The sequence below is a fragment of the Mauremys mutica genome, chromosome 20 (assembly GCF_020497125.1).
Source record: "Mauremys mutica isolate MM-2020 ecotype Southern chromosome 20, ASM2049712v1, whole genome shotgun sequence".
Taxonomy (NCBI): domain Eukaryota; kingdom Metazoa; phylum Chordata; order Testudines; family Geoemydidae; genus Mauremys; species Mauremys mutica.
Window position 1 is genome coordinate 17453158 of NC_059091.1, and position 27130 is coordinate 17480287.

The 27130-nt window shown below is 47.5% G+C and overlaps 1 protein-coding gene and 1 long non-coding RNA gene across 2 annotated transcripts in view; both read left to right on the forward strand.

The window, feature by feature from the left end:
- The first annotated feature begins 14157 nt into the window (after positions 1-14157).
- Positions 14158-16182, forward strand: LOC123353514. The gene is made up of 3 exons (XR_006574520.1): positions 14158-14202; positions 14752-14850; positions 16135-16182. It is a non-coding gene; the product is annotated as an uncharacterized LOC123353514 (long non-coding RNA).
- A 3922-nt stretch (positions 16183-20104) lies between these two features.
- LOC123353802 (maestro heat-like repeat-containing protein family member 2B) overlaps positions 20105-27130 on the forward strand; it is a 47738-nt gene continuing 40712 nt past the window's right edge. The window contains exons 1-9 of the mRNA XM_044995216.1: positions 20105-20162; positions 20687-20800; positions 21848-21921; positions 22188-22310; positions 23599-23682; positions 24345-24489; positions 24956-24996; positions 25320-25461; positions 26777-26829. Of these exons, the coding sequence (XP_044851151.1) occupies positions 20105-20162; positions 20687-20800; positions 21848-21921; positions 22188-22310; positions 23599-23682; positions 24345-24489; positions 24956-24996; positions 25320-25461; positions 26777-26829 (834 nt within the window). The remainder of the gene's footprint in view (positions 20163-20686; positions 20801-21847; positions 21922-22187; positions 22311-23598; positions 23683-24344; positions 24490-24955; positions 24997-25319; positions 25462-26776; positions 26830-27130) is intronic.

Sequence of the window (27130 nt, forward strand, 5' to 3'; positions counted from 1 at the left end):
GGCTGCAGTCACCCAGAGGAGTTGGGGCAGGGAACCTGTAAGTGTGTGTGTTTCTCTCTGTAGTGTCCAGGGGGGCTGGCTGCAGACCCAGCAGGGACCCACTCTCTGCCACAGGGAACTTATGGTTTAATGGGACAAACAGTGGTTGAGGGCAGGGAGGAGGGGGCCGGGTGTGGCCCCTGGGGCAGCTGGACCTGGAACTGGGGGACAGTTGGTTTCATGATATTTCTAAGTTCGTTCCCGAGCATGGTGAAGTCCAGGGGCCCTGCTGCAGGGACGAGGCCATGGGGCTTTGGGATCCGGCCTGGGGGTTTCAGGATCTGGCCCTCGAATCCGGTTACTGAGCTTTGGGTTCTGTCCCTCGTTCACATGGTGGCAGGCTCCAGCCCTGGGCTTATCCTCTCCCTCCCATCTCTCTGGTCCCCGCTGCCTCCTCAGGCCTCAGACTTCAACCGCATGCTCCATTCCTTGGCCGCAGGGCTCCAGGGCCCAGGATCTGGCCAAGAGTCTTCTGACTCTGGTCCCCAGCTGTGAGGCAGCAGGTGCCGGTCCCAGGCTCCCCCCCACCACCATTGCCCCGGCCCACTCTGCCTCATCCAGCCCTGGGTTTTGTCCACATGCTCAATCCCCAGCTGCGGGGCTTCAAGCTCAGGCCACGGGATCCGGCTGCAGGGTGTTCGGCTCTCTGGCTCTGGCTCTTGGCCATGCACTGGCAGGTGCAGGCCCCTAGTTCACCCCCCCACCTCCATTAACTTTGGCCCCTGCTGCCACTCCCACTCCTCCCATTGTCCATGGGACCCACTGCCTCCTCCAGCTCCCTGTCTGTTCCCCCCACTGCCCTGGGGCTCCGCTGCCTCCATACCCACCTCCCCATCCAGGGCTTAATTTGTCTGTTTGGTAATGTCACTTTTCACAGCAGACCGAGAAGCGAGCTGGGAGGCTGTGAAAAGCGACATTAACATACAAGTGTCACTTTTCACAGCAGCAGATTTAGTAGCTCGCAAGGCTAAAAATAACCAACGCAACCAAAAAAGCAAAAGAAACTACAATGAAAAAGACAAGAACGTGCAGAGCCCCTTGTTTGTGTTTCTATTCTGCTCAGGGCCAGTGAAGAATAAAGACAACTGGACTTTATTTTTACTGTTCAGTCTGCAAAAAAACCCCAAATCCTCCATAAATAAATGACACTGCTTTGGACATGGGTATGTACATATTTGTTTGTTTTTCCTAACATTAGTTAAGTATTTTAGGAACAAGGGTCAGAGCGACCACCAGCAAGAGTCACCGCCGCTGGTGCGGGGCCCCTGCGGAATGGTCGGGGTTAAGGAAATTGGGGGAGATGAAAGAACTGAGTGTTGACCTGTGAGCGACTGGTTCTTGGAACTCCAGGGTTGTGCAGAGTCGCAGTGAACACCGTTGTGTGGTGCTATCGAGCCGGATTCATTTGCTACGTGGAAAAATGGAGCAGGTTATTACACACCATGAACTGGTTTGCTTCATTACTAATGTGTCATGTAACCAGTGACTGGAGTCTTTGTATTCGCACATTTGTGTCTGAACGGGGTGGGGGCCCAATGTTCTTTGTGCCCAGGCCCTCAATACATTTGAACCAGCTCTGCCTGCTGTGACCCAGAGGCTGGCGCCCCGTCACTGGCAGGGAGACTCTGGGCAGCTGAGGGGGGCGAGGGGCAGCAAAGACCCAGGTCTCATTGCCCAGTTGTTTGTGTTATACTCCCCCACCCCCATCTTCTCTGCCTGCGGGGTGTGACAGCAACACCCACATGGGTAACGCCACCTGCAGCAGGGAACCTTGGGCCGGGTTCCCCAGCACACCAGGCCCAGCAGCTCCAGGTGTTTGAACCTGGAACAAAGGCTGATGTTCAAACAACCCAGCGGCTGAAAAATAAAACCAGAATAACAGAAATCCTGTAGGTAGCTGCTTCTACACCACGTAGGCAGGAGCCCAACCCCAGCTGTGCTGCCTGGGCAAAAGGGCCAGGGGTTAACCCCCCCCCCCGAACCTGTCCTTTGAGACTGCTGGGGTGGGGGGGCACTCACTTTGACAGTGGGTTACACAGCTGTTTACTAGATGGCAGCAGGATATTGGGGCTCAGGAGTCTTGGGTTTTGCATCTGTCTTGCGGAGGAGAGACAGGAGTCACAGCCCGTAGCTGGGGGGCAGGACTCCCGGAGTCTCTTTCTGTCTCTAGGAGGGGAGTGGGATTTAATGGATTATAGTGTCAGAGATTTCAAGGCCAGAAGGAACCACTGTGATCAGCCAGTCTGCCCTCCTGCAGAGAGATCTGTTAGCCAGAGACCCTCAAGCTTTATTTAAGAACTCCGGGTGATGGAGAATCTGCCCTCCCCTCTGAGTCAGCTGTTCCTAGGGTTAAGTCCCCTCCCTGTTAACCATTGTCACCATATTTCCAATCTGACTTTGTCTCATTTCCGCCATTGGCAGCCATAGGTGTTAGGCTGGTAAGGCATAGGCATACGGGAAGGCAGAAATGCAATGAGCCTACGCTTCCCAAGGCCTGGAAGATAATAGCTTAGCTAAATTAATTAGGGTGTAAGGCCCAAAAGCCTTAGAGTCAGGGCCGGCTGTAGCTTTTTTGCCACACCAAGCAAAAAGCAAAAGGGCGGCCGGAATGTGCCGCCCCAAGATTGGCTGGAACGTGCCACCCCTTAAAATGTGCCGCCCCAAGCACGTGCTTCCTCTGCTGGTGCCTAGAGCCGGCCCTGTTTGGTACCTCGGTGCGGTGAGAGTCCGGTGTCTCCTTGGGATACACCACCAATGGTAACCCCAGGGAGGCCACACCTCTGTGCTACACAGCACTACAAATTTGTGTCAACCTAAATTATGTTAGCATACAACCATCACAGTTATTACATTGCTTGTGCGTGTGCACACTGCACTCCTTGAGTCAGTGGTGCGTGGTCTCACCAGGAGTGCTTGTATCAATGCAGAGTGCACCATGAGTAGCTATCCCACTGTGCAACTCACTGCCATTCCAGCCCAGAGTGATTAGAGAAGTTTTTGAAATGCCTCACGAGGCTGAAACGTGTCACGCTGCACAAATCCTGCAGGCTCAGGCGCCCTGTGCTCACAATACTCAGGAGAGTAGCGCAGAGCTGTGCATGCTCCATGCTTCTGCCAGAGATAGCAGACACTGAGAAGGGACGTGCAGGTTTTGGGGTATTTTGAAAAGAGGTGTGAAATATTATGGGATGCAGAACACTGCATTATAGGAAGTTGAACACATGTTCCCAGTCACCCCTGTGCGTCCTCACTATGAGCGCTTGTGTCAATTCAGAGTGCAGTGCATGTCTGGAGTGGCTCACGACCGTGAGTGCCTAACTCAGAGCAGACTGCCAATATCAGGGCAGACCCCCAAGCTGGTGGTGTGTTCTACAATCAGATTTCACCAAGCCAGTAACAACTGTGAACTCCTGGATCACTATATGAGCCTTACCATGGAGTCACACGCAGTCCCTTTAGACTCTCCATTCTATCCTGCCATCGAGACAAACTTGGCTTAGTGTTAAATGGTCACTAATACCAAAAATGACACCACATTCAGGTTGCTTCCAGTCCCAAGAGACCAGTCACCTATCCCAGATCACTTGGTACTTTCAATCCTGCATCAAAGTGATGCCTGTAGCCAATCCTGTAAGAAACTTGCGAAAGGTTTATTAATTAGGGGAAAGGACTAAGAGCGTCATTTACAGGTCAAAGCAAGCGAACATGTACAACCAATGAGTTACCATCTGACTCCTGAGAGTGACAGAATTGTCCTGATCTGTCAATTCAAAGCGTCTTTCAGGGCACCCCAGGAGGCAGCCCCTGGGGATCTCTGGCTTCAGTTTCAAGTCTTTGGCCCTTCAGAGTTCAAACAGCCACAAAGGTGCCGTTTCTTCTTGTCGGGGATTTTTATTCCCTTTCCCCACAGTTCAAGGTGATGGGAGGAGTCCATGTGCACATCCCTCCTCTGGAGTGGGGGGAGAGCAATCAAAAAAGTCTTTTGTCTTCTGATGTTCCACAAGGGTTTGTCTGGTGTCTATGGGCCTTCTTGTGTTGGCCAGACGATGACAGCTCCTGCGGCAAACTAGTATTTCACACCTGGTGATGTTTCTCTCCTCTCTTTGAGGGCTTCCAGTTTCAGAGCAAACACTGAAACTTACCTTATGAATTGGGATACAGACATTACCAGTAAGATTGATGCAGCAGCAACAAACAAGCACAGAGTCTAAACACTGAACACATTCTGGTAAGATGAATCCTTATTTTGGGCAAAACTAACCTGGTCTGGTCTCCAGCTCTGAGGCCATTTGCTCTTAGCTAATGCCTGCAGCCTGGACAAGAGCTGGCTCTTGGCTTGTCAGCCTCACACTCGGTGCCTAGGAAATCACTTAGGAGTCCTGCACTTAGGACGGAAGAATCCCATGCACTGCTACAGGCTGGGGACTGACTGGCTAAGCAGCAGTTCTGCAGAAAAGGACCTAGGGGTTACAGTGGATGAGAAGCTGGATATGAGTCAGCAGTGTGCCCTTGTTGCTTGGCTAGCTCCCAGTCCCAAAAGAAAGGGGAAGGGTCGATGGGAAATCAGGACCCCGAGACTGACAGTCTCCAGGGGCAATGGGGAGAGGCCAGTGCTCCAGGTCAGCCTGATTGACAAGGCAGGGCAGGCTAATGTGGGTGTCAGGAGGCCAGGGGGGTCCTTTCCATGTGAGCTGAAATTGCCTGGAACAGAGTGGGGCTGAGCTAAGGAGAAAGCAGGAGCCTGAGCTGAGCTGGGGAGCAGAGCTGCACCAGCCAGAGCTGCACCAGCCAGAGCCAGAGAGAACCAGAGAAGCAGCCCAGGGAGCAGATCCGTGCTGGGAGCAGGGCCACAGAAGCAGTCCAAGGAGCAGACCTGTGCTGGGAGCAGAGCTGCAGCAACCAGAGCCAGAGGGGCCAGAAAAGCAGCCCAAGGAGCTGGAGGCAGAGAAGCATCAGTGCTGGGGCTGGAGCTGGAGCAGTGAGCACTGTGGGGAGCGAGGGGGGACCTGGGCAGTGGGCACAGCGCAGGGAGATGCCCCCAGCCAAGAGGCCTTGCAGGCCAGACTTGGAGGGGGATCATAACCCTGACGGGGGGGACTGACTCTGGGAAGAAGGATCCTGCCACCTAGAGCCAGAGGGCATGTGGCCACTGCCAGAGCAAGTGTCCGATCCACAGCATCCCTGCAGCACAGCCAGGGATTGGGCAGGAGACCTGGGAGGGTGAGGCACAGACTGTCAACTGCCCTCACATTCCCTAAATATGTAGCATTGTATTAGTTATACGCTGGTACCTGGTCAAAGGGGGCTTTTTTGCTTGCTTTATTATCCTCTTGTCCGTTTGTTGTGCTGTTAATATGCGTCAATTAATTACAGTTAAGGACCATCTTGTTCTATGTCTGTACAGGTCCTAGAACAATGGGATCCTGGTCTGTGAGTGGGACTATGAGGCAGTGCTGCAATACAAATAATCACATGCTGATCTACAGAAATACTTTTGTACCATGGCCATCCCCACTGGCTTAAGAGATTAGTCACTGAAAATGGAAGTATGTGAACTTGACATCTGCAGTTTAACTCAGTCCCCTTGTCTCCTGCACTGAGTGTTCTTTCTGCTCAATACACACTCAACGGTAGCATATCCACATAATAGGGTTATGAAGATGGGTCTATGGGAGGGTTTGACTTCCTCTACCACGGGCTGCTATTGCAGGAAGGAAGTTTGCTGGGAAGAGATGGGGTCCGTCTGACCAAGAAGGAGAAGAACATCTTCATGCGCTGACTCACCAACCTTATGAGAAGAGCTTAAAATTAAGTTCAGAGGGGGCAGGTGAAAAGAGCCACCAGGTAAAAAAAAGTGACTTTAATAGAGGACTAGATGTTTGGGGAGAAGTAGATGTGGAAAATTGCAGTAGAATTATAGGAGAAACAAGAGGGAAATCCATGGGGGCACCTGCTTAAAATCTTAGATGTCTATAGGTTGGATATTAGGAAAAACTTTTTCACTCAGAGAGTGGTGAAGCACTGGAATGGGTTACCTAGGGAGGTGGTGGAATCTCCTTCCTTAGAGGTTTTTAAGGTCAGGCTTGACAAAGCCCTGGCTGCGATGATTTAGTTGGGAATTGGTCCTGCTTTGAGCAGGGGGTTGGACTAGATGACCTCCTGAGGTCCCTCCCAACCCTGATATTCTATGATTCTATGAGGAGTAATAATAATGGGGAATAAACAGTAAGAACTGGGAGTTTTAGTACATAAGTCATAACTGAGCTTAACTGGCATCACAGATACTTCATGGGCTAAATCTCATGACAGGAATATTGGTATAGAGGACTATAGCTTGGTCAGGAAGGACAAACAGGAAAAAAAGAGAGGAAGTATTGCATTGTACACTTGTTCTGAGGTCCAGAAGGAGGTGAGAAGCAGACCAGTTGAAAGTCTCTGAGTAAAGATAAAAGAGGGAAAAACAGCAGTGATGTCCTGGTAGGGGTCTATTACAGACCACCAAATCAGGAAGGGGAGGGAGATGAGGCATTTCTAGAACAAATAACAGAAATATCCAAAACACAAATCCTGATCATAATGGGGGACTTTCCCTACCCAGACATCTGTTGAAAAAGGAATATGGCAAAACACAAAATTATCCAGTAATTTCCTGGAATGTACTGGCAACAATGCTTCCTTTCAGAAAATGGAGGTAGTAATCCGAGGGACAACCATTTTAGACTTGATTCTGACCAACAGGGAGGAGCTGGTTGTGAATGTGAGGGTGAAAGGTGATTTGGGTGAAAGTGATCATGAATGATAGATTTCATGATTCTAAGGAAACAAAGGAGTGAGAATGATAGAAGAAGGACTAGAAAAAGCAGACTTTCACATACTCAGAGAATTGGTAGGTAGCCACCCATAATGAAAATATTTGTAATACAGTTCAATAAGGTTTCATCAGGCTTTTTGATCAACCAAATTAAAAAGCAAAGGAAACCAACCAACCACACTCAAGGGTCACTGTGCATTCTTCAAGGCAGTTTCTTCTCTTTGTTCGGTGCTTTTATTTTATATAAATTCAACCAGGAGCAGATTTTCAGGTAAAACCAATACTGGAAAGTGTGGTAAACTGAGAGAGGGACCAAACCAAAATTCAAAATGATCTTGAGAGAATGAGAATTCTACACTGGAGCAAATGTAGCCACCTATTGAACTGCTTACATGTATGGGCCCAGATATTGAAATGTATTTAGGTTCCTAAAAGCTACTGATTTCAGTGTGAGTTAGGAGCCTAAATACCTTTGAGGATCTTGTCCATGTAATTACAGCACATACCTGGTCAGCAGCAGATTGTGTGGTATGCTACAGTCACATCGATGTCATAATAGTGCTTGCAAAATCTGAACTGGCTATCCTGGCCATGACAGACTGAGAGGCCAGCTGCCTATCAGGAGCTCTTTGGAGAAAGGACTGGAGGAAGTGGTGAGAAAAGACTAAAACATGAATAATCTTGTGAGTGAACAGGAGGTAACTGAGAGAGGTAAGGGTCAGCATTGTATTTTCTAGATCCAGTCTATATTCACACACACATTCAGAAAGCCTAGACATACAGATAGATTAGTTGTAATGTTCTCCATTTGTATGAGCAGAACCTCAGCTGCTGTAAATCAGTGTTGCTCTGTTGTCTTCCTTGTAGCTGTGTTGATTTACACCAGTTGAGGACTTGGCCTACAGCCTGTGGACCTGGAAACTTTCCTGAGAATCTCAGTTTCTATTGAATGTTATGGGGGAGGTCTGACTAAGCAAAACTCTTAAAGCATGTGCTTAACTTTAGGTCTCTTTGTTGGCTTAGAGTTAAGCATGTGATTAGGATGCTGAATCAGGGTGTAGGTGCCTTAATATGGATTTAGGTACTTAAGTTTAGGCACCCAGTTTTGAAAATTTGGGCCATAAATTATTATTCTGTATGCTATCAAACCTCATCCATTGATAGTAAAGAGGGAAAGGAAGATTATTTTACATGGGGATCTACTTGAAAGGAACAAATTTTCTTCATTATGATTTCCTCCCAAACACACTGGGTCCTTCAGCACACAAACCTGGTCATCAGGAGGAAGGAAGAGAATTTACATGATTCCCAGGTCGTCTTCTCCTCACAGTGTTTGGGCACCTGCAGAATCTTTACTGGATAGTGAATTAAAGAGGCCAGCACCAATTCTACTATCAGTGGTAACCAGCCAAATCCTTTTATTAAATTTCAGGTGTTTATAATGAGGTTGTTTCCCTCCTGGCACACATGGATGACCAAGATAAGGACAGAATTGCCCTCAGGATTGCCTCTATAGCTAAGACCAAGCTGGCTAGTGTTGTGAGAGTTCTGCTGGAGAAATTGCAACAGGATAAGGTAGGGCAGTTTCATGAAATTAAATCTGCTTTCCATGTGTCCACACCAAATTCTGCCTGACTTCCTGGGGGAATGCATGGGGGTAATTCAGTATAGAACTTGGCCTGGTGCACCAGCAGCATAATCTGTATTCACCCTTCTATCCTCCATCATGCAAAATGCTGTTATTACAGATCAGGCTGATATAATGCTCTATAAAAAGAGCATTGTCCGTTTTCACACAGTGGAGTACATGGGTTGTATATAGTAAAAGTACACTATAGGACCTGCAGTAATCTCTTCCAATAATACTTTGCCCTTCTTTAGCATCTTCATCCAAAAATCTCAAAGCACTTACCTAACACTAGTGAATTAAGACTCACAGCCCTTGTGAGAATGGTAAGCATGATCCCCATTTACAGATGATTTGTGTCACAGGGAATTCAGTTACTTGCTCAACACCACTTAGCAAGTTAGTAAAAGAATGTGAATAAAACCCAAGTGAACTGACTCCCTGCTCTTATTCCTAACCAACACTCATGCCATCATAAGAAAGATTATTGAGATTATAGCACTGAAGGGACCTTATCTATATATTTTCTGGGGGGGCGGATTCTGCAACAAAAAAATAAAAGTGATGCGCACAGTATTTTAACATTTCTGCAAATATACAATATAATTGCACCAGTTCAAATTATTTATTTCAAAATCCCTGTCAGCAAGTATGTCTGTATCAATAGACAACAAAAAGGATTGAGGAAATCTTTTTTGACAAATAGATTCCTTACTATGCATATTAATACAGAACTCTGAGTAACAATTCACTTCAACTCACTACAGAGCCATATTTCTTGCACCCCTCATGGCTTGGTGGAGTCAGGGGTAATGGAGGAGCTGAGGGAGAGGGAGGTGAATTGCTGGGAAGGAGCCTGGGTGTGAACTTGGAGGGTTGCTGGGTATGGATGGGAAAGGTATGGAACAGTTTTTTTTTGGGAGGGGCGGGGAGGAATTGTTAGGGAGCTCTCCCCATGCAGACCCTGGCTGACTCCTAACCTCTCCCATTCAGTAAGGCATCTGCCCCTGCCTCCATGTGTTCCTGCACCCTCATGGGTCCTTGCACCCCTTGTCCACATGTGTTCCTCCACCCCCACTCAGATACCCACTCCCCCCATCCCAATGTGGCTCTATGCCCCACCCAACCATCCCCTGTCCCTGTGTAGCTCTGCACCTCCTCCCCCATCACTATGTGGTTCTGAACCTCCCTCCCCCCTGTAACACTGGGTCTCCACTCCCATTCAGCCCCTACCCCAGTCTGTCCTCCCCCACTAGCCCTTATGAGCAGAACCAAACTGCTTGTCTTGGCCTCCTAGTACTTTAATTATTTGAATTACTTGATTAATGATGAATCTCTTTTGGTTTTAAAGAATAAAATTATTGCCTAATCCAGAGCTACTTGTATTACATAGTGCTTATGTATTCATAAATTATCAGTGACAATTTTCAATTAAACAAATCCTCCTGACATTTAAAAATGAATGGAAGGAGCTTCTCCCCAGTGGAGCTGTGTGTTCTGATTGCAGTTTGCAGAAGCCTCCTTTTCAGGCAGCACCAATGGAATGTTTAGCCAATCGAGAGATCTGATTGGCTCTGAACATTCCAAAGGGCTTTATGACCTTGGCATGCAGGTCACCTAGATATAGAGACTCCCAGGAGACAGAGATGGAAAAGATCTATTGGATCATCCAGTCCATGTCCCTGTGAATGCAGAACTATTCCAAATGGCCATTTCCCACTGGTTTGGCCAAACTAATTTTAAAAGCCCCTAATGACTGAACTTCCGCTATTTTCCTAGGAAGACTATGTCATAACCTTATAGACCCGTCTCACAGGTGAGGCATTTTTCCTGTTATTAAAGTCTAAATTGTATGTCTTTTTTTAGTTTAATCCCATTACTCCTACTTTTACCTAAATGCAGTGATGAGCTGCCAAAATATTAACAACCGGTTCCCTCCTCCTCACCTCATCAGGGGGTCGTGCCCCCCCTGGGGGTCATGCCCCATCCAACCCCCCATGTTCCTTGACTGCCCCCCGGGACCCTTGTCCCCATTCAATCCCCCTGTTTTCTGCCCTCTGACCACCCTGACCCCCCCACAACACACCGAACACTGCCTCCCTGCTCCCTGCCCTCTTACCACACTGCCTGGGTCCGGGTCCGCTCTGCCAGGACCTCGACCAGTGCCGTAGGGCCCGACTCCCCGGGCCGGGTCGGAGCCGCTCGGCCGGCACCGGGGCCGGAGCCGCGGGGCCCGACTGGCCGGGTCGGAGCCGCTCGGCCGGCACCGGGGCCGGAGCCGCGGGGCCCGACTCCCCGGGCCGGGCCGGAGCCGCTCGGCCGGCACCGGGGCCCGAGCCGCGGGGCCCGACTCCCCGGGCCGGGCCGGAGCCGCGGGGCCCGACTCCCCGGGCCGGGCCGGAGTCGCTCAGCCGGCACCAGGGCCGGAGCTGCGGGGCCTGACTCCCTGGGCCGGGGCCGCTTGGCTGGCGCCGGAGCCGCGGGGCCCGACTCCCCGGGCCGGGGCCGCTCGGCTGGCGCCGGGGGGCCGCGGGGCTGGGGCTGCTCAGCCGGCGCCGGGGGGCTGCTCGGCCAGCGCCGGGGGGCTGGGGAGGCCGGGGCCGCGGGGCCCGACTCCCCGGGCCAAGCCGGAGCTGCGGGTCCCCAGCTGGGCCGGGTCCGAGCCGCTCAGCCGGGACCAGCCCCAGCCGGTGGTGCTTGGCTGGGGCGCTCGGCCAGGGCCAGGGGGAGCCGGACTGGGCCATGCACACACCGTCCCCCGTGCGCCCAGCTTACCTGCCTGCTGCATTTTTCAGGCTTCCCGCGAACATTTGATTCGCGGGAAGCAGGGGAAGGGGAGGAGAAGGAGGGTGGAGCATTCAGGGGAGAGGGTGAGGTGAGTTGGGGCCGGGCCGGGTGGACAGCTGCCCTAGCCTTTGTTAAATTTAAAAGCTTTTTAGAATCGTTTGTCCTGGAACAACCGGTTCTAAAAAGGCTTCTAAATTTTACAACCGGTTCTTGGGAACCGGTGCGAACCAGCTGGAGCTCATCACTGCCTAAAAAATTCCTCTTCCTCCTTGATGTTCACAGGCTACATATAGTTGTATGGTATTATCATGTCTCCCTCATAGTTCTCCTTTTGCCGCATCTGCCTTTGGCAGTTCTTTCAGTCTTCAGAAGTAGAGGTCTGCTCAGGCCCAGTTTTGAAGCCCAACCTGAACTGGCCCCAAGCCCACTCACCTCACCTTGAGAGGGTTGAATCATTTTCCATCCTGGTCCCAACCCTTCCCCCCAAACCAGATATTGCCACTGCATCCTGCTCATGGAGCCAGCGCAGCAGCAACGATGTGCATCGATGGCTTCATCCTCAGACACTGCCCCCTGTTGTGCTGATCCCATGAGCTAAAGGAGGAGAGCCGACCTGACCTGAGCCCAAGAGCCAGTTGTTTTTTCATCCAACCTGACCCTGATGCCTGTAGTCAGGTCCCATAGGATTTGGGTCAGGTTGCAGGGCTCTATTCAGAAGTCAGTTCTGCCACCCCCCTGCATTCTTTTTTTGCTCTCCCACGAATTACTTCCAGTTTGTTGCTCTCTCTGGGAATGTGGTGCTAGAAAATGCAATAATCCAGATGCAGTCACACCTTAGATGAACAGAGAGGAACTGTCATCTTCCTGCTTTGTGCCATGATCCCTGTGTGGAAAAGACCCAACCCACATGGCTCTTTGTGGTAGCCGTCACCCCTTGCATATACACGTTGGCTTGGTTTTTCACTGTCACCCCCAGGGCACTTGTTGCTTCCCACTTTTCTCCCTCCCATTATGTCAGTTACCTCCTTTCCAGATGTGCTAGTTTGCAGTTTTCTGAAAGGAATCTTGTTCTCTGCTCAGGTTTTTAATTTCTTTGTGTCCTTCTTTATTTTTTTTCTGTCCCAGCTGATACTAAACTCCCCCATATTTAGTATCATCTGTGAATTTCTACACTGATGCGCCTCATAAAAGACACCTTTAACTGTGCGACTGTCAATGTAGATCTAACTGCTGAGCTAATTTCTGCTAGGAGCTGTTGAGGACTTACTGCGGGAGTTGGGTATTTTGTAATTACACATTTACCAATTCTGTCTGGAGTGACTAGAGCAAGGGCAAGGGGCTCCTTTTTATTGTTTGTTTTCAATAAATGAAACTCGAGAAGGGGGCAGTGAAGGAGGCTTCTTCTGGCTTTTTTCTCTGCAGGAAGATTAAAATATGTCAATTGTTCGGCTGCTTCTGAAGTGCTGCTAATATGGTGATTATGGAGGGCATGGCATGTTTTACACCAATTAAGTCAATGGAGTAGTTGTGTGAGCATGCTGGCTGAGGAGTCAGTGTGGCCTAGGGGATAGGACTCTGGATAATGACTCAGGAGATATGGATTCTCTTCCTGGCCACAGACCTGCTCTGTTATGATAAGACTTGGGCTAATCATTTCATGTTTGGATTGGAAGCTCTTTAGGGCAGGGGCTTATTTGTCAAATTACTGTGTGGTCATCAAGAAAAACTTTTCCGAATTTTTTTTTCTCTTTTCTGGTTTGTCCCCAGCAAAAGAGAGTAGCCATTTACTATATCCTGGAGGAGGTATTACAGCAGGACACTGGGGGCCTAGAGATAAGGCTAGTGAAAAACATTGTAAGCCTAGCCTCAGACCAGATGAGAGAGACTCAGGTAAGTTAGTTCTCCTGAGCTACTAATCAAAGGATCCAAAGCTTTAACTAATTAAAACTCTCTTTTTTTGGGGGGGTGGGGAGGTAAACTATATACTGAAATGAAAATGTATTCTTCTGTTAGAGGCCCACACCTTCCTCCAGACCAAAGCCCAGGTCCTAGACAGCACTTGTGCACATGCATAAGATGGGAAAACTCACATGTGAAAGTTACACATGTGCTTAAGTGCTTTGCAGGATCAGGACCCGAGACACATGATCTCAGACACAGAGACAGGCCTGTGGTTTCTTAATGAGCACGTCTTTCCCAAAGTCTACTAGGGATTTCATTTTTTATACTGATGTTATGTGGGAGGCGCTCTGATACTATAGGGATAAGTGGCAGTATAAAGCTCTAAGACAGACAGAATCTGAGCTATCTCCAAAAGCAGCAGCATTGGATTTAGAATCTAGTTTGGCAGCAGGAAAACCCATGGAAAAATCCCTCTCTTGTTCCAAAGGAAGTCAGCCTCCTTTTGGGGGACAGTTTATTCCAGGAAAGCTCTCTGAATATCTTGAAGCTGTCTGTGTCTCACTACCTCCTCAGGGAAGGGCAGGGCAAAATATCACGTGACTAAGGTGACCAGTCATCCACCCACAAGGAGCTAATAATGAATAGTCTAACTAAGCAGCTTGCAAGCAACTCGAAGGCTGAAAATTGTTTAGCCAAACGACTCAATGAATATTTATGACTAATGACTGTATCCGCAGAAAGTTGGGTGAGTTCATTCGGAACTTATGCACAGAAATAAGATCTTGACTCATATAAACAACTCTGGCTAGTGCAACCGGCTTCAGTTACTTCAGTCTTTCTCTTTTTTGTTTTTTTGTTTTGTTTTTTTTGTAGGAAGCAACAAATGAAGTAAAAGTGGCAGCTAGCAACACGTTAGTGACTCTGGCAAGCTGCTATTTTGATCATGTCATGTATGAGCTGCGCTGTCATCTGAAACCATCGAAGCTGCCTGAAGAGTTTATTTTAGTTACGCTGGGCAACCTGTCATCAGCCTATGGTATGGTAACTTCCATCTTTTGTTTCAAAGTTATCGTCTTTCATTTAAGGACAGGGGATTACTCTCTCTACCTAAAAATGTTGCAGCTAAACAGAGCTCTGCTTGAGTGTGTGCGTGTGTGTGTGGAGAGACACAGGATTCACTGCTCTTGCTAGTTCTGGCTTCCAGATCATGAGCTGTCCAGACGGCAGTGAAAGCTCTAACTTCTGCCCCCAACTGAAGTTCCTTAAGGATGGGAATGAGTGGAAGATCAGGTCTAGTGGAGCTCTTCTCCACCCCACTTCCCATCCGGCCCCAGTGCTCTCTCCCCTTATGCTGGGAGTGAGTTGAGCATCGGGCACAGCTGTGCACTGGTGCAGGATTCCTCTCTTCAGGGTGAATCCCCCACTGGCTTTCAATGGCTCCTTTAAAGCCAGTCTGCTCTGCTTACGCAGCGCAAAATGACCCAGGAGCCCATAGTATCCTGCCCCTCAGTGTTTCTAAGTGTGTTCTAAGAAGGCGGAGAGCAGCCGATTATCTATCTTCCTTCTCTTCTGCCTTTCTCTGCAGCACGTAAGTGTATCCCTTTTGTGAGAGTGACCCTGAACACCATGTTCTCCATGCTGGAGTTCGTCAAGGACGGCAGGCTGAGACAAGCATTTTGCGGTGGTAAGTGCCAACACTTACTGCAGGTGCCCCAAATGGATATTTAGGGGGTCTTGGTACAGATTGAAGTGACTGACCAAGTTTGCAAACACGCCCTGAACTGTGCTCCCTGCCCTGGATTGCACCAGGTGGTGCGTTCCTTGGCTCCCACAGCACTCAGTGAAGTTGGGAGTGCTCCTCACTTTGCAGGAGGCACTGAGCATTTGTAAGTTCAAGCCCTTTATGACTCATGGATATAATTTAAAATAAACAGACACAAAGGCTGAAGCTGCCCATCTGCCGGCAGTCTCCTGGGGGAGGAGGTGAAGGGAACAGATTTCAATACTGTACATTTAAAAATCCCATTTCCCACTCCTTCACCCATTCTCTCCTCTTAGTTTCTTTATCATCATCTCCTTTCACCCTCTTTCTCTGTCTTCTCTTCCTCTCCACTTCTCTCTTCCTTTGCTTTTCAGGTGATGCTCAGTAAGGGGTTAATCCTGTGCCTTTGAGGTAAATGGGAATTTTGCCATCGACTTCATAGACAACAGGATTGGGCCCTAATTCTTCTTAGCAAGGACACTAGATACACCTACCTTTAGGGCAAAGTGCTCCCCACTACCTTCAAATCCCAGTAAAGCCAATGGCAGTTAGGGGCACTGAACATCTTTCAGACAAACTGTAACTCGAGATAAAATCATCCAGTGTTAGAGTTAAATAAACAATAACTGCAGAGGACACGAGTCGTTCAGAGGAGAGCTTGCTGAAATATTTTGATTTTTAATTATATTTTCCATAATTTTTTCCCCAAATTTGATGAAAAACAAATGTGAAAAATGTCAGTGACAAGTCTGATCAGGAAATGTGCATCCAGTGTTTCTGAGTATCTAAAGAGGTGGCTGGATTTTTTTGATTTTTGAAAAATAGAAATGATTTTTAAACTTTGCAATTTTGAAAGAAAAAATCACCATCAGTAAAGATTTGTAATTTAATTTAAACTGTTTTTTCAAGCAGCTCTAATTAAGAGGTAACAAGGAAGGGAGAAAAAATTGTCTTCAGATGCTGGTAATTGAAAAAAGATTGAGAGATCTGCAAATTAAAAAGCCTTTTGAGAAACAAGACACGGAATGGGGGGAAGAGAAATAGCTCAAAATTGATGTTGGATTTCAGCGTCTAGTCCTGAACAGAGCAGTAGCTGCCATGGAATTGTAGTAAACTTTTGGCCTGGGTGTCTTCATGGATAAAGCAACTTCTCCTCGTTACTAATGTGTCCTTTTCACATTGCCTGTCTTCTCTCCGTCCATGCAGTTCTGGAACAATGGTCAAGGGCAGTACGTCACTTTTTGGCTAACTGGGAAAAGTGCTCATTCCCCAAAGTGGGCCAATTGCGACTCTGCAATCATTTTCTTCCCGTCTACACTCATGTGACCAGCAACTGGCTGACCTGTGAGGAGCCGGAGGTGAGAATTGCTGGTTCTCTAAACCTTTAGCAGAAATTGTAACGTTAAATTCTGTGTGTCTGACACTCATTGTGATTATGGCATTTAGTGGTAGGTCCTTTTGGATGGAACAGAGTGTCATGTAAAACATCTAAAACCCAAACATTTATAATGTCACCACATCATGGAAATTCTGTCAGTACACAGTGTACATGGATTCTAGTTTTATGCACCTAACGTGCAGATAAACACGGGATAGTGGCTTAAATTAATTCCTCCATTCAGCCCCAGTGGAGTTCCAGCAGGGATGAGTTGGCCTAGAATGCATACTAATCTGGGGAATATTTTACCTGGTATAGTTGTGAGGTGCATTAGGATATAATCCTGAAACCAACCCTACGAGTCCCGGTTCTTTACCAGGAAATATTGAGATAGGCCCATTCCTACAGTGGAACAAGGGAAGTTGCAGGCATTGGAAGTAGAAAAGGTGTGCCCATTGGATGATACTGAATGAATTAGTAGGAACATAAATTCTGTGTCTCATCTATGCAGCTCAAGCAGGCTATCATCAAAGCCCTTGGTTCCATGATGAGCCTCCTGCTACACAAAGAGGAGTATCAAGATCAGATATTTGAACACCTCTCATGGCTCCTTGAGCAATATAACGAAAACACTGATGTTTTTCACGTCACCAAGGTGAGGTACCACTCCTTAAGGTAACTGTCTATGTGTGTGCATGTATGAACTGCACAAGGAATTTGCTGCCAGTGGGGTTTCCTGGTTGAGACAGTGGCTTGTTAGAAAATAAATATCCACACGAGTTCTGGGTTTATACACATGGTGAGCCAGGCAAGAAGATTTGTAGGTAAATGCCTCTTATGAAAAGCATCCTCTGTTTCCTGGGGAGGATAATAAGGAGATAAAAAACAAAACACCTGCCCCCCTCCCCAACAAGATCCTCCCTCATGATTTCCCAGTACATCCTGTCAACTCTGCGTCTCTCTTTTAGTTCATAAGCTCCCCAGAGCAGGGGCTGCCATATGTTGTCTCTGGTCAGTACCAAGCCAATGGTCAATGGCTGAAAATTAATACTAAGGAGGCTTGAGGGTGATTGCTTTGGATTATGTAACTAGATGGATCTAAAAGCATTGCCTGTCTATTTCACCTCCCGTTCTATGCAGTGCTGTTGTAGCCATGTTGGTCCCAACAGCGCCAAGGTGGGTGAGATAATCTAATTAAAGATATTGTCTCACTCCCCTTCTCTCTCTATTTCATCTACCCTGAAGTACCACATGAGCAAGAAGTAAGGGGCCATATTCTGTCTTCAGTGCGGCTACACTGTTGTAAATGAACTCACGAGACAGCTATAACTTCTTGGTAGTGATATTTACTCACCATCTCTGTTGGTTGAAGCTTTCTGGTACAGAGTATGTGGTCACTTTTGGGGTTGAAATACCCATGATTTGGAGGGAACCAACGCATGATGGACTTGTTTGATAGCATCAGAGCACTACAGAACTGCTTCAATATAGTAAAATCTGTAGATGGCATCAGAGACATTCTGGAAGCTTGAAGCAGCAAAGGAGAAAAGTGTTTAGATGCAGGAAGGAATTCGATTGTCACCTTTTTTATCAATAACCTGGCAGAGGACATAAAAACATCTCTGATAAAGTTGGGAGATGAGATAAAAATTGGGAAGTGGTAAAAAATGGAGAGGACAGATTCACAGAGATCTAGATCACTTGGTAAACTGGGTGCAAACAAAAGTGCATTTAAATATGGCTGAATGTAAATGTGAGCATCTAGGCACAAAGAATTTAGGCCATACATACATGATGGGGGATGCTGTCTGGGAAGCAGTGACTCTGAAAAAGATTGTGGGGATCATGATGAATAATCAGCTGAACACGAGCTCATGCTGTGGCCAAAAAAGCTGAAAAGCATAAAAAGGGGAATCTCAAGGAGGAGTACAGTGGTTATTTTACCTCTAAATCTGGCACTTGTGTGACTACTGTTGGAATACAGTGTCCAGTTCTAGTGCCCACAACTCAAAAAGGGTGTGGATAAATTGGAGAGGATATTGAGAGAAGAGCCACAGTGATTAAAGGATTAGAAAACATGCCTTACAGTGGTAGAATCAAGGAACTCAATCTATTTAGTTTAACAAACAGAAAGTAAAAGGGTGCGTGATTGGGTTTACCTACCCTACATTGGTTCAACATGGGTTAATCATACTTTATGGGTCAAGGAGGCCATGGCCCCTCATCTCTGCTGGGCATGCTTCAGCTGGAACCAGGATATAAAAGAGAGCCACTCAGCTCAGTCTGGGCTGGCTGCCGAAGAGAGCAGAGGTGCATTCAGGAGCGGTGCCAGGGTTTTTGGTGCCCTAGGCGCAGGGCCGGCTCTACCCATTTCGCCGCCGGTCCCGCGGCTCCGGTGGACCTCCCGCAGGTGTGCCTGCAGATGCTCCACTGGAGCCGCGGGACCAGCGGACCCTCCGCAGCACGCCTACGGGAGGTCCACCAGAGCCACCTGCCGCCCTCCCGGCGAAATGCTGCCCCCCCACCCCAAATCCTGGCGCCCTAGGCGACTGCCTAGCTCGCCTAAATGGAAGCGCCGGCCCTGGGTACATTGCAGGCTCCTGCAGAGAAACTGCCAGTGCTCCAGGATTCAGAGGCCAGCCAGACTGTGGCTGCAACCGACCCCCAACCGCCCAATGCCAGAGATGGAGGAGAGACCACAGAATCCCTGAGTGGGAAGTAGCCTAGGTAGACTAAGCACTGATCCAGTTGAGGCACCGGGCTTTGACTTTGGAAGGATCCCCGCTGATTTGGTGGCAGATACCTCTGCGGCAAGACTGGGCCCTGGGCTGGGACCTGTGGAATACATAGGACCCAATGGAGAAGGGCTGGCCACTAGGCAACACTTCCCTGCTGCAAAAGGTGGTTCTAATGACTCTGGCCACTAGGCCGCATTGCTCTGCTGCCAAGGGTGGTTCCATTGACTTTGGCCACTAGGCCGCACTGCCATACCTAGAAGGGGAGCCCTACAGACTCAGGCTTTTGGGCCGTGGACCCTCACTGAAGGGCTGCTGCGCTGATCCCAACCATTAGGCTATGCTGCCCTAGGAGTCAGGACTGCTGCGGTGGCTAGGGAGACTAGGCCAGCTGGGCCGCCCTAGATCTACTTCAGTTCCTCCACAACCTGGTACCACCTGACAGGGTGGACCTATCCTGTGACAGGGTGACTTCATGACAGTCTATAATATCTTACATGAGGGAGTCATGTTTTATAACGGGCTCTTCAGTCTAGCAGAGAAAGGTGTAACTTGATCCAATGGCTAGAAACTGAAGCAAGACATATTCAGACTGGAAATTGGGCATCCATTTTTAATGGTGAGATAATTAACCATTAGAACCATTTACCAAGGGCCGAGGCAGATTCTCCCTCACTGACCGTTTTAAAATCAAGATTGGGATGTTTTTCTAAAAACTCTGCTCTGGGAATTATTCTGGGCAAGGTCTGTGGCCTGTGTTATACCGGTGGTCAGACTAGATGATGGCAATAATCTGTTCCGGCCTTGGAATCCACGAATCCCCTGAATCTGCTTCAGTCACTACATATTGCTCCTGTGTGTGCCACCATCTGACTTTCACCCTCTGTTGCAGAGTCTGAGCCAGCTCTTGGAGGTCTCTGGTGAATATAAGATCCCTCTCCCTAATGGGAAGTTTCAAGCCATCTGCAGTGCTCTGCACAACCAGGTGAGGGGTGGTTTTGCTTGGATCCCTTGAGCTTAGGCACAGCAGATCTGAAGCATATTAACAATCAAAATCTATGGAATGATAGTGCAGAGCCTGGGGACCGCCTCATGTCTTACTGATTTCTGCAGGCTCAAGAGTAAGCAGGTAGAGGTCTCATTTTCTTGGCTAATATCCAGATCAGTTTGTAAAGCAATTTTACCATAAGCCGATTATCAGGGGGAGTCAGAGTTGTACAGTAAACACTGTGGCTGTGTCTTGATTCGATGAGCTCTGCTGTTCAAAACACTTTAGCTTCTCTCATCTAATGTCTTGGACATTGTGTTTGATTCTTGCTGTGCGTTCAGTACCATCCACCTGGGGTTCAGACCTCTAGTTGGACAAGTAGGAAGTGGAAGCTTAGAAATTAATTGAATGTTTTCTTTTCAATTGCTTCTGATTAGTTTTAATTTGACCATTTCCCTTCTTCCCACAGATCTGTTCTCAAGCTAGGCCGCTCAGCATGGAAAATCACACAGAGCTGGTCCATTGTATAGTTCAACTAGGTAAGGAGAAGAGACTCTTGAGTTACACAGTAGTTTCCTTGTAACTTCCTTACCTTTGTAAGGTCTGGTAAGAATAAGAGTTCTGTCATCAGTGAGGACGTGATTTCTTCCCTTGCAGCCCGTTCTTCTCCGGAGGATCTGATAGCATTTCTGAACTCGCAGCTGAAGATTAAGAATGAGGCTGTTCGTGTGACCTCTTTGAAGCTGCTCAGAGCTATTGTTGATGCTGACTGTAAGTAACACAGGAGCAACTGTGCCAGCTGCCCTCTTGGCCGACATGCTGAGGGTTGAGTTGGGGATGTCCAGGGCAGGGCCGGCTTTAGGAAGTGCGGGGCCTGATTTGTGGGGCTTGTACTCACCGGGCGGTGCCCTGAGACTTCGGCTGCACTTCGGCGGCGGGTCCTTCACTCGCTCTGAGTCTTCTGTGGAACTTCAGCAGTGGGTCCTTCACGTGCTGCCGAAGACCCGGAGCGAGTGAAGGACCCACCGGTGAAGTGCGGCCGAAGACCCATAGCGCTGCTGGGTGAATAAAAATTTAAAAGGCCACTGGGCGCGGGGTCCTGTTATGTGCGGGGCCCTGTCAGGCACGGGGCCCGATTCAGGAGAATCAGGGGAATCGGCCTAAAGCCAGTCCTGATCCAAAGCTAAAAGCATGAGCTACTATAGATTGAGCTAAAGAACCAAGGCTTTGTAGGCCCGGCAGGGCTGTAACAGACTCATCACCTCTGCAAATGGGGCACAGAATCTCTATAACACACAGTCACCAGTGGTCTGGATATCCACTAAGGGGCAAAATGCTGCCCTAAGTTACCCCCCTATGGCCACACAGAAATCAACAGGTTCAACTAAGTGCTGAATATAGCCCAAGATATTTTTCAACTTCAGATACAGAAGTTGACTTGGGGCTAATGCACATTAACAATAATCAAAAATAAAATAATACCCCTGACTCGATAATCGTCAGTATTAGACACTATAGACTAGATTCTGAGTTCTGTTATACTGTGTAAACACAGATTGACCTCAGTCTATCTAATTCTTTTATACTATTTCCATCATGGCAGTATGATGGCACTATTTATAGAACTGGAATTACTTTAGATTTACACTAGTGTAACTGAGACCAGAGTCTGGTCCTATGTTTTCCCCATTGATTGTGTGTATGAGAGAAGCTTGGGACTATTCTTAAATAGGGCCTTTTGAAATCCAGGATTCATTCCAATGTGGAAAGTGAGTGTGTGGAACAAAGAAGTACTGTACACCTCTCCTTATCTTTCAGTGCCCGAGACAAGACCGAAAAAGTGTCTGATTGTGAAGGCAGTGAAATCCACTTTCAGTGATCAGAATGCTACGGTAAGATTGTGTGTGGAGCAGTGAAATATTTCAATTTTTTTTTCAATGATATGGGATGAATGGACATCTGGGTGGAGCTTTCATTCAGATCCAGAGGAGAGACTGCAGACTAGAGAAGGCATGTCATTCTCCTGCCTGTGTTTAAATGGATCCATGTTTATAAGCCAAGGAGATCAAATCAAAAGCATAAGGACTCTCATATCCTATCTCCTATCTCAGGCAGAAGGGATAACAATAACTCATGTGTGTCATCTCTACCCTTGCAGGTGAGGAAGGAAGTTCTTCATTTCATCCAGAGGCTGCTCAGCTTACAAAGTGTGGAGAACTGTGCAGCTTGGGATATGGTAGCACATGTTTTCACGGAGTTCAGTGTGTCCACCAGCAAACTGGTAAGGAGACTTCTTAACACTTAAGACTCAGTCCTACCATTCTTGCATGCTGACTGCTCCCCTTGCCTTCAGTGGGAGTTTTGACTCAAGGACAACTGGACTGAAGGATTAGAGCCAGAATCTGATCAGTTATATTGGTGTAAAGTCAAGGTAACTCCACTGACTTTAGTGGCGTCACTCTGGATTTATACTAGTGTAACAGATCAGACTCTCACACTGGGTATTTACATCTAACAGAGTCATCTAGGTTCCTCAACCCTCTGATGAGTCATTGAAAATTCTGAAAACACCATTTTTCAGTGAAATGTTCTTGCACAAGGAAGCACATCTCTTTGTTTTCAATAGACTCTCCAGAGAACATAATGATGCCCAATTCTGTGACTGTTGAAGCAAACATAAACTATCAGCAAAACACCGAGGTTATGCAGGTTGCATCACAGACTGTCAAGAGACTGGAAAAGCTTGCTGCATATTTCCCTCACTACATGCTCTAATCTACATGTACTAGTTTAAAAATATCTTCAATCTGTATTTCTATCCATGGACACAGCCAGGGGCTCCAGACACTTTGTGCTCCATGAGTGGATCCATGATCTGTATTAACATAAACAGTTCAACTTTACAGTAAGTTGTTGAAGATCTTAGCTCTGCCTGGCCCCTTTTCTACAAAGTTGGAGCTTGTGGCAATACTTTCCAAGGGCCTTTTTTTCACATACACGCACACACACCCCCATCTTAAGGAAGGCTGCTTTTTCTTCTCGGGCCAGTTTTGCTCTCCTTTACACTGAAATCAGTAGAGTCAATCAATATTTAGTCCGGTGTAAGTAAGAGCAGAATTAGGCCCGTTGATAGAATCACACTCACTACACCCGAAATGACCAAGCTGGTTGGGGCATCAGAAAAAACAGAGTGGACCCCCCTGGTTCTGCATATTGATTTCCACTGGGCAGAGTCTGAATGTTTTTCCTCAGAGATAAAAAGATGAAACAGTTTTTCAAATTTAAAGAAAATTAACTCTGTTGGGGAAACTCTTTTTTGTGTTCAGTGAATCATTCCCTTCACTTTAGGGTTTTCCTAAGCCTGGGATCTGACCCACCAGTTCGGAGTTTCCATTATTCTCTTCCCTTCAGATGGCTGTGCACTTCCAGTGCAATATAAAAGCAGGCATAGGTCAATGTTCAAGATGGCTTTGTAAGAGAAGGACACTGATTCTCTAGCCAGTGTCTTGCTACTAGCTAATAAGTTCTATAGAACTGTCTCACAGCAGGGTACAACACTTCTCACCCAGGCTATTCTGGAAGAAAACACGATCCAAACCCTGTGCACTGACATCCTGCAATGTCTGGACACCTCGGTCACTGGAATGACCCAAGTAAGTGACCTGTTGCTACTGCTTCTTGAAATAGGGACGTTCTTCCTTACTTTCCTTGTACCTCCCCACAAGGAAGCTTTTTGCGCAGTCAGCATAATGGAGGACCAGCATGTCAAATTCATGTCAGGGATGTGACCCCTTCATCATGGAGTAAGTGGTTCACATTAGAGAAAAGATAGAAAGCAACTGAACTGGAAGGAATCATGTTGCAGAGATCTTCTCTTAATTCTTTCCACTGTCTGAGTGCAACTGCCCCTTAGGTCCCCCATGAATACTTCTGACATTTAGATTTGGTGATCCTGGATTTGAACAAATGCTGGGGCTGGGACTGTGCCTTATATAGGCCTGTAAAGTTCTGGGTGAGTTGATGGTGCCATCTAAATAGCTCCATAATGCTCTAATGCAGGGAAAGAGGATTCATCTCTTGGTGAAAGCGAAATTGCTCACCAAACAAGGCCGTGTATTTAAAAGACAGAGTGAGGGGGCATTGGACAGGTGGAGTGAGATGATGGGGGGAGAGAGAGATGAGGTGATAGGTAAGGGAAGGGTCAGTGATGAATAAAAGGAGAAGCTACATGAGAGGGAGGGATTCCGACAGCAGGATACTGGAGGTGGGGGAATGGAAATAGCTGCGTACTGAACAGTCTCGCTCTTCTCTGCAGGTGTTATGGCCAAGGCTTCTCGAATATGTGGTGCCAGCTCAGTACACTGGTACTTTGAAGCCTCTCTGCAGATGCCTTAGGGAGCTGGCTGAGAAAAAGCAGCAGGAAGGAGAAGAAGCTGCTTGCCTCGACTACGGTGGACCAGGTTTATAACAGAAACTCTTTCATTTATGCTCTCCAGGCACACTACGCAATGAACAGGTTCAGGCTGCTCCAGTTCTTTCATCTGCAATGAGAAGGCTAAAATGAGGGATGGTCTTGTGATTACAACATGGCCATGGGAGGGAGCTAGGAAATGTGGGTTCTGTTCCCAGCTTGCCACCAAAATTCTGATGTAACCTTGGGGAAATCACTTGATCTTTCTCTCTCAGCTTCCCCACTTGTGAAATGAAGGAGTAATTAATGGCAACCTCATAGAGGTGCTGTGAGGCGGAATTCATTCATGTCTGTAAAGCATTTTGAGAAGCTCAGACTGAAAGCACTATGGAAATGCAAATTATGATCAGCTGCATTCAACATTGGTGGGCACGTTGGAAACGGCTAGGTGAATAACATCAGCAGGACTCTCTGAAAGTCTGGCAGAATTAATGATATTCTCTTTCTTTCCCTAGTGAAACTCCCTACACCCCAGGGGCTGCTGGCACGACTCCTGGTGAGTAGACCATGAGAACAGGTTTTCTGCAGAATGTGAAGTGGGACAGTTAACTATAAAAATGGGTTTTCTAGCTAGATGCTTGTAGACAGGCTGAGGAATGTGTATGATTGGATCTCTCTGTCTCTGCCCTCTCCTGAGACGCACTGTTCTGCATCCTCGTACTAGCTAGAATGCTTTCTTCTTCAGGAAGGCACTGCAGTAGAATCAACAACTCTATTGTATGGTCTCCACAATGAGAGAGTCTGAACTATTCCCTCCTTCAGGAACACACTGGTATTGTGCTGACCAAACTGAGCCTGTTCTTTCTCTCTCACTGACAGGTAGTGGCCTCATCCCCTTATGCAGGAGAAGGACACGGATGTGCTGCCTTGAAGTTACTACAGGCCCTGCACCAAAATATCCATGTAGCAGTGGGTGAGATGTGGGTAGTAAAGATCCCATCTCTGCTGCAGTACATTGAAGGTAAAGTGCTAGTTAGGAGGAGTGCTGTCTATGGAGAATAGAAGGGAAGCCAGAAAATGCAGCTTCGTATCGACACGTGTTGTGCCGTTCCTGTTGCAGTATGTGGAAACAGTGGGGAATTGGAATTGGGCTTCTAGGCCCTCACTTTTCCTTCATCTGGATAACTGTGAACCACTGGGGTAAATCTAGAGTTAAACCACTGAAGCCAATTCAGTCCGGGCAGAATCAGGCCAGGAAGGTTTCAGCTGAATGGAAATTTTACAGCAGTTCCCCCCACACCTTTGCTAGGTTAATGTTTGGGAAGGTGAATTACGCGTGAAGCTGGAGGTTAGTGAAATATTTTGGGGTTCCATATATAGTCTGATTTTGCAAACTGAATGTTTCTGAAAATTAAACCCCATGTTTACTTTCAAGGGTGATTCAATTAAAAACCCAGAGTTTTCCTTTCTGTAAGGAAACCTGAGCCATAAAAGCTAGGTTGGCCAAGTGGGTGCCCATGTAGACTCTAGGTATTGTGGGCCTAATAATGTCTTTCAGCAATTTTACAGTGGTATGAATCTATTGACCTCCTCAGTCAGTGTAGGCTGCGTCTACACTATGGGGTTATGCCAGCAGAGCGCCAATGCCATGGCTGTGCCATTGTAGTCTCTGTGGAGTATGACAGACCCTACATGGAGCCCAAACCCGATATGTTTCTGGTGAAGGTCGGACCCCACAATGTTCAAGTGGGTTTGATAGTCAAAAAAAGATTTTAAAAATGAGCTGTATCTTCCCTAGTTGTTGTTGCTGTACAGAGTCCCCAGTACTGCCTTGTGCCGACATTAAAGAAGGGTAGGTTAGAGCTGGACATTCAGAAACAGGGCCAGATTCTCAGCTGATGTAAATCAGTATCATTCCATTGACTTCAGTGAAGCTACACCGATTTACATCAAGTTAGGATCAAGTCCAGAATCTCTTATTATGCAGGAAAAGTTTGTATTCACATTAAACCCAGTCTTCTGATGTGCTGAACAGTTTTCTGAGATGCTAAGTACCCTCAGCTCCCATTAAAGTCAAAAGGAATTGGGAGTGCTCAGCATCTCACTCCTGGTGGGTTGACTGACCCTGAATAAAAATGCCAGCAGGGTACATAATATGATACTTTCTGTTGGTCCAACAAAGAAAGTTGGCATAGGTCCCATTTAGCCTTGAAAGCCCAGGTATGTTACAGCTTGGCAGAGCAGGGGTTTTCGAAGGACTGATTGCAAAGGAGATTCCTGGGACGACTCTTCTTGCTAACCTAGCTGACATTATTGTTTTGCCTCCTGCTTCATAGGAAACACAGAGAATTCCCTGGACCACGCGCGGTGGGAGCACATGCTGCTTCAGGTACAAGATGGTTTTCAGCTGTATTGTCACAGCCCTCCCTTCCCCCTCCAAATGTATCAGCTGGGGAAAATATTAATGATAAACTATTCATTATAAGCAGAGCTGGTCAAACCATTTCATTTTGTTCAGTGAAAACTGGCCTTTTTTATTTTCATGGGACATTTTCAATTTTTTTTTTCACAAAACAAAACAACCCAACCGGAAAATGTTCAGTTTTTTGTAACTGAAGTTGGTTTTTTGGGGGTTTTTTTTCATTTACTTTCCTGTTTGTCTCCTTCCCTCTGCCCTCCCTCCCCCTCCT